The sequence below is a fragment of the Oikopleura dioica genome, chromosome PAR (genome assembly GCF_907165135.1).
Source record: "Oikopleura dioica chromosome PAR, OKI2018_I68_1.0, whole genome shotgun sequence".
NCBI classification, from domain to species: Eukaryota; Metazoa; Chordata; class Appendicularia; order Copelata; family Oikopleuridae; genus Oikopleura; species Oikopleura dioica.
In genome coordinates, this window is record NC_137293.1 from 767,535 (window position 1) to 774,396 (window position 6,862).

Here is a 6,862-nt window from a genome sequence, read left to right on the forward strand (position 1 = left end):
CGAGATCTTCTCCGCCGCCGACAAGAGAAAGGAAGACTGTTTGGGCTGGATAACAATCATGGAAATTTGTGATACGACTTTGAGATGTAAGCTCAAGGCTGAAAGCCTTAATTTGGACGAAAGAAAGAAAATTGCCATCGGAATCAAAAAGGGATACGAGTATTTGTCTACCGTTGAGATTTTGCACTACGGCCTGAAGCCCGAAAATCTTCTTTTGAAGAATGCAGTGCCCAAATGGATTGACTTTGGACTTGTTCGGGAGAAAACTGGAAGAATGAGCTACGCAGAAATGGGATACACGAGGAGAGGAAGCAAATACAAAAAGTATAAATTTCTTTGTAAGTTTTGCTTTGAGTGAAATTGAATTAAAATCTTTCTAGATGCAGGCTCTGCTGCATTCGCTACTAACTATCAGCTTTGTCCGACATATTTTCATCACCATGATTGCTCTAGCATCTATATTTTTATCTTCAGCGATTGGGGAACTGCTTGGAGTCTCCATTTCAACCCAATTAAACCGGCTCCAAGAAATCTTATTCAAAATGATCTTAGAGTATGTGAATATCAAAAAAATTAAGATAAAAAATTCAGGTTTTGAACAACGGATGGATTGAGAACAAGGACGATCCGAGTATCAATGAAATAAAAAGTCTTCAGAAAATTATCTCTCTGAGAAACATTTCATCTTTTTTCTGCCTTGATGATCCAAATTTGACAAAGTCTTCCGCAATGGCTTAGTTGAAGCAGGAAATGACCAAGCAGATGAACACTGATTTCATAAATTTGACAAAGAATGTTTTAATTCAAAAAGACACAAATCTCTGCGTTGCAATCTCAATCACGTCTCTTCTTCGATGGGCGATGAAAAATAATTTATGCCTGTCTTTTGGAAACGACAAATGTACTTTTGAAAAAATATTCATATTGCTGACAATGATGATTTACCCGCGAAGTCTGGCCGGTCTCAATCTCAATCCGAATAGACAAGAAAAGGAGTTTCAACACAACGAAATTGAAATTCTTCTGAAACGAATGAAATTCGAGACATTTTTGAATAAAAGTGGATGGAAAATCATTCAATCTTTTGGCTATGTTCACGGCAATTTCAACTACAGACAAAACGGACAATTCCGGAACGGGCAATTCCGGAGATTTGAGGGAAATCGGTAAAATTTTTGTAAACGCACAATTCCGGAAATTTCAGACAAAAAATTCAACTGAGAGGTCTATTTTGTATATAGGACCACCTTTTCGCGAAATATTACGAATAATTTTCAGAAAAAAAATGAGAGAAGGGTCAAAAAAGCCATGAGTAGCACTAAAAAAGCCCATTTTCTGGTTGACACCCTTAAAAAGGCACTTTGGAAGCAAAAAATTTTCAATTAGAATTCGGACAATTCCGGAGATTTGGCGCTTTTCCCCGAAAAAAAAACTTCCGGAATTGTCCGTTTTGTCTGTACGAGCAAATTCTCCTGCACAACGATTTTGTTTTCACTCGACCATTGACAGTAACTGGGGCCTATCTGAAGCCAAATGGCGACGTTATTTTCCACCAAATGGTTCTCGACCGCGTCGAAAACGACCAATACGTTCTCCAAAATACTCTTCTTTCTCATTCTCCCCTCAAATTCGAGTTTTTCTGAAGAACCGTTACTATGCGAGTTTTGAGTTGATGAACGATTGTTTAAAATCCAGTGGCGACTTCAATTACTACGGAACTAACAGAGAATTCCTACAACTGGCGAATGAGAAATGTAAAAACATGATCTCTGGCGAGTGGTATCTTCTTCCTCAAGCTTTCTCAATAACCCTTACGCGCGAGAACTCATTGCTTGTATGAGGTTTACAAAATAAGAATCATTGTCAAAATCTGCCTATTTTATATTTTTCCAACAATTACTTACTTTTTCTTCTTATAAATAATAATATAAATGATTTATTATGCTTTAAAAATTTACATTTTGTCGATTTGTAATAAAAACGATGAGAATGAAAATTCCAGCCACAGCTGCGACGGCGCCGATGATAGCTGCGGAAATAGCAGCGCTAACAGTGATTTCGTATTTCATTGCGACGGAGGTGTTTTGGCCATCGACGATGGCCCATCGTAGACCTGAATTTTTGGTAATTGCCTTTTCTAGAGCCCATGTATCAAGAATCACAAAAAGAAATAAAAATTTAAGAGCTCGGGAAATATTAAATGCGCCCGAGTCCGACCTTCGTAAAATTAGTCATAAAAATCAACAAAGTCGAAAAATACCGTGAGTGTTATTTCCGCATCCAAATTATAAAAGAAAAATAAGAAATTGAATTAGATCTTAACATTTTTGCTCAATAGAGTTTTCGAATTTCGGATATCTGTAACCGCTGTCTCGCCGGTTTATTTTTTAACCCTCTTCTATCTGCCAGTTAATTCAGATTTTGTCTGATCAAGTTTCCCCGCATTTTTAGTCACGGAAATCCCGATTCTCGTCGACCTCCCCCCCCTTTGTTTGAAGATCGCATATTTTCAGTAAAAGTCAACAGATAAGTTTTTTTCACGAGTCATTTTTTATCATATTTTGGTCGAGATGGCAGATAAAAAAGCAGTTATAAGTCCAGAGAAACGAGAGATACCAGCAATTTATTTAGATGGAAATTACAGATTCACATCCTTTCACAATCATGAGAAGGTGAAAGAACCAACATTCATTCACAAGTGCAGAATTTGCTCGTAAGTTCGGCGTGATGAAAAAAATTGTTTGGTTTTTTAGTGTTATTTCGGAAAAGTTCTTCATTCATGATTGTGGCGACTATTCAATCGAAAACAATGCATTTTGCGTGGATTGTTCGTCACAAATTACCCGAAAAAGAAGATGTCATTGTCGAGTTTACTTTTTCTCTGATCATTACACTCGCAAACATCGGAACCGCATCCGCTTCAAATGCTTCTTCATGGAATGTAACTCTTCTTTGTCTTTTTACGAATTTCTCGATCATTATCAACAACGCGGATCTTCCGCTAATCACTTTCAACCTCGGTTTATGCAGAGCACTCAAGGAGCAAGTGCGCCAATTTTTCCTCGGATAACTATTTCTTCTCGTGTAGGACATAATAATCGTGTCAGTCTTCCCGAGGATATTGAGAGGGATCTCAACCTCCGAGAAAACGAAGTGCAATCATTAAGGGGGTAGTGCCTGATTTGATGAAAATCAAGATTATGAAATATTAAAAAATTGTCAAACCACGAAAACCAGGCACTACCCCTTTAAGAAATCAGTTCGAAAAAATTTACTCGGAAGAAAAAACCGTTACCCAACAACTTGATACGGTTAAAAAAAAGATCATTGAGAATTCTTCGATGATTGAGAGTCTTCTACAGGAGAATGACGGACTTACACGAGAAAAAGAAAGCCTTGAGAAAAAACTTGAAATGATAACAGAAAGAAAGGAGGAAGCTCGATATAAGCAAACTGATTTATCAGATCAAGGTTCAACCAAATGTTTTAGATAAAATTCATTATTTTCAAAGGGGCCGACGAGAATTGCTGCAAGATCTGTTTCTCGACATTCGACAGAAATCTCCATCACCAATCCTGCATAACCAGATGCTTTCATACCTTTTGCTTTCAATGTCTCAACTCTCTCAATCCGAAGAACTGTCCTAGCTGCAGACAGCCGTTTCAAATGTCCGAAATTCAAAAACTCTATTGAGCGAAAATGTTAACATCTAATTAAATTTCTCATTTTTCAAATAAATCATCTGCAGCTCCTGCCATCTCTTCATTCGCAAACAAACAAACCCTTGTTTTTAAATTTAAAGTTGAAATTCAGAAACAGATTGAATCACAAACAGTAAAATTGATCAACTTGAAATAAAATCGGTCGATAAAATATTTCAGTGTGTTCATTGACGATTTTCGAGCTTTCAATCTTGTCACCATCCCAAACGAGCTTTCGAACGATGCCTTTACTAAAGAAGAAATCAATAAAGTTAGTCAAAGAAGAAAAAATTACGGTTCCTGATCGCCGTTTACAAGAAAGATTGAGTTTCCTATTTTGATTGAAGAAGAATGATTTTGCTAAAACAGATCGCGACAAATGAAAAAAATTAAAAATAAATTACCTTTTCCTCAGTTTGTCCGACGACTGTCCATTTTAAGGATCGAAAAAGGAAAATGTCATGATTAATTCCATATCTCCAACCCCCCAAAACGAGCAGCCCATTTTCTACTCCAACACAGGTGTGAAATCCCAATTTTCTACAAATTCATTATATTTGAAATAAGATCAATTTTACTTAGGAATATCCGGAAGTTTCTCCCAGTTTACGGAGTTGAAACTCTCAACCGTTCCATGAGCTGATTTATCATCGCTCGAAGTCCAACCACCTACCGCAACTGGCCGGTTCCCATCAATCGCTAAGCACGAGTGCTTATGAACAACCAGTGATTCAGGGCGAGTTGTTACTATTGATCCATCAAATTCCTCACATTTTTTGAAGGTATCGTCTTCAAAGCAGATTAAAACTATTGCTTAATTATTAAAAGTAATTTTTGATCATTAACCAGATTGTCTATCGGCCATTGTAACTGCACTCGATCGATGATTAACAGAAATTCCGAGCTTTGTGGTCATTTCAATGATTTTGAAGTTCTCGAGCATTGAAATCTGAAAATTTATAACTATATTCTAACTTCTGTAAAAAGCGTACCCTGTTTATGTATCCTGAATAACCACCAAAAATATATATTTTACCGCGAATAGATGCCGCAATAGAATTATAAAGATAGTGGCGATCATGAGTTGAGTCTGGTTTCTGTATTTGCAAATCTTTTTTTGTTCCATCATCATCAAGAAGATATTTGACTGCGCCTTTGGTTCCAGCAAGAACAAACAGTGCATTTTTCATCATTTTGACGCAGTCAGGTTTTGTTTCTTCAAGCTTCAGTTTTGTAGTCGTTAGTTCTAGTGTTTCTATAATTGAAGACTTCTCGTAAGTACAATTTTGATTTTCATCCAAAAGATCTCCAACAACCCTCTTAAGCGCTTCCGTCTTGTCTTTTTCCTGGCCGATTTCATTAATTCGTATTGAAATTTCAGATTCAAAGTTTTGTTGCTTTTCGACAATGTTTGCTTCGAGACGGAAAATTTCCTCACTTTTTTCGTCTTTCTCTGCGGCGCATTTTTGATTTTCCTCAAGACTTCTCTCAATCAAATTAGTAAGGTTTTGATTTCTGTTTCTTTCTTCATCGAGCTCCGCAATTTTTTCATCGAGTTTGTCTTTATTATCTGTCAATTTTTCTTCGAACGAAAACTGCGTAAGAGTCGCATTAGTCAGGGTAATTTCTAGCTAATTTTCAAGCTGAGCATTTTTTGACTGAAGATCGTGAACTTGTCTTGACAGGATTTTCACCCGCGAGATCAGTGAAGAAACTTCCTTCCTGAAACTTGAGTTTCTGCTTTCTTGTCTAGATCTTTTCAGTTGAAGATTTTCTGATTCTAGCTCTTCTCCGCGGCTAGGTTATCATTATTTAACAAGTAAAAGGTCTATCATACAGTTGACAAATTTCTTTATCGACTTGAGCTCGTTCAGATATTTTGTAAAGATTAATTATTTCCGACATCAATTTTTCCCTTTGAAATATTAAGTTTCGGACCTCTTGTTTCTGTTTGCCCATCAATTGTCTTTTTCAAAGTTCAAATAACAAATCAAAGGGTTAAGGGGGTAGAAACAGCTTTCTCGATTATGGACAGCAGCTGCATAAAAGTAAACATAAGATTTATTTATGTTCACGGAATTTCCTGATAAATGTTCCTAGAAAAAGGGTTCAGCTTCACAAAAATGTGAAAGAAATTTGTTTAACTATCAGGGGACTCGAGATATACGTGTTTAAAAATTTGGGAAAATCGAGAATTTCAGAGAGATGAGCTGCTTCTGAGCCCGCTTACTCAAAAATTTGATGACGAAAAAAAATTTCGAGAGAGATGTTCCTAGATCTAAGATGCATCTTTCGTAACCTGAAGAGAAAATTTGAAAATGTAAGATTCTCTTGTCTGTAGCGCCGGTCAAAAATCGTTTTTTTCAGAAAAAAGCTGTTTCTACCCCCTTAACGCAAAATTTGAAATAATTATAAAAATATTTCGGTATAATAAAAAATTTCAATTTCTGAACTTTAACGACATTGAGCTAAATCAACTGATGGTTGAAAATTTCGCGCTTGAGTTTTATTATTATCATCGCAGAGACAATCGTTAAGCTGATGTTCTATCCGCTGCTTGCAGATTTGAATGCACTCAGAATCAAAGCATCTACTGTTACAAAGCAAAAAACCAGCTTGAGCTGTTTCTTTGCATCTTGCCGAAGATTCGGGAGTGCATGACTTTCCAGCAGTTGTGTACCAAAGAAAAAAGAGAAATCTTATCATATTTTCTCTCTTACATTCGAGTTGCCTTTGGGTGCTGTAAATCGGATGCCTGGACATTTCCCATGCACACGAGTTAGGCGAGGATACCACACCGCTCTACTAGCCTAGATATGGGGGCGCAACTGAGCGCGAATAGTGAAACCTTATCATTTTCAGATCCTTCACCAGTGGAAGTTAAAGTCTCTTTTAAATTTGTAACTAAACTAAATAATATTAATATATTATTTTAAAATCATTAAATAACTTAGAACTTTTATATAGATGCCTGCTCCGCGGGCAAAGTGGTAGGGAAACTCCTTCATTGAGCGGATCACACTTCTTTTTACGCACCGTCTTTTACTCCGGATAATTTTTATCGGAAAATTATAAATTCTAGTGCCCCCATTTCGGGGGAGAAATTCAATTTGGCGGGGCGACTCGCGAGCGCTACCTTTTTAGGTGTGGTAGCGCGGGA

At 36.8% G+C, this 6,862-nt stretch overlaps 1 protein-coding gene and 2 long non-coding RNA genes across 3 annotated transcripts; 1 reads left to right on the forward strand and 2 right to left on the reverse strand.

Annotated features, from left to right (window-relative positions):
* Positions 1-2,565: 2,565 nt before the first annotated feature.
* On the forward strand, positions 2,566-3,909 carry LOC145703658 (uncharacterized). The gene is made up of 3 exons (XR_014134373.1): positions 2,566-2,713; positions 2,754-3,471; positions 3,513-3,909. It is a non-coding gene; the product is annotated as an uncharacterized LOC145703658 (long non-coding RNA).
* On the reverse strand, positions 3,775-4,232 carry LOC145703659 (uncharacterized). The gene is made up of 3 exons (XR_014134374.1): positions 4,107-4,232; positions 3,998-4,062; positions 3,775-3,953 (listed from the first exon to the last, which is right to left on the reverse strand). It is a non-coding gene; the product is annotated as an uncharacterized LOC145703659 (long non-coding RNA).
* Positions 4,233-4,276: 44 nt separating this feature from the next.
* Positions 4,277-5,661, reverse strand: LOC145705968 (uncharacterized). The gene is made up of 4 exons (XM_081783473.1): positions 5,641-5,661; positions 4,695-5,333; positions 4,549-4,651; positions 4,277-4,509 (listed from the first exon to the last, which is right to left on the reverse strand). Exons 1-4 carry the CDS (start codon positions 5,659-5,661, stop codon positions 4,277-4,279), a joined length of 996 nt encoding a protein of 331 aa, XP_081639599.1.
* Between the last annotated feature and the right edge of the window lie 1,201 nt (positions 5,662-6,862).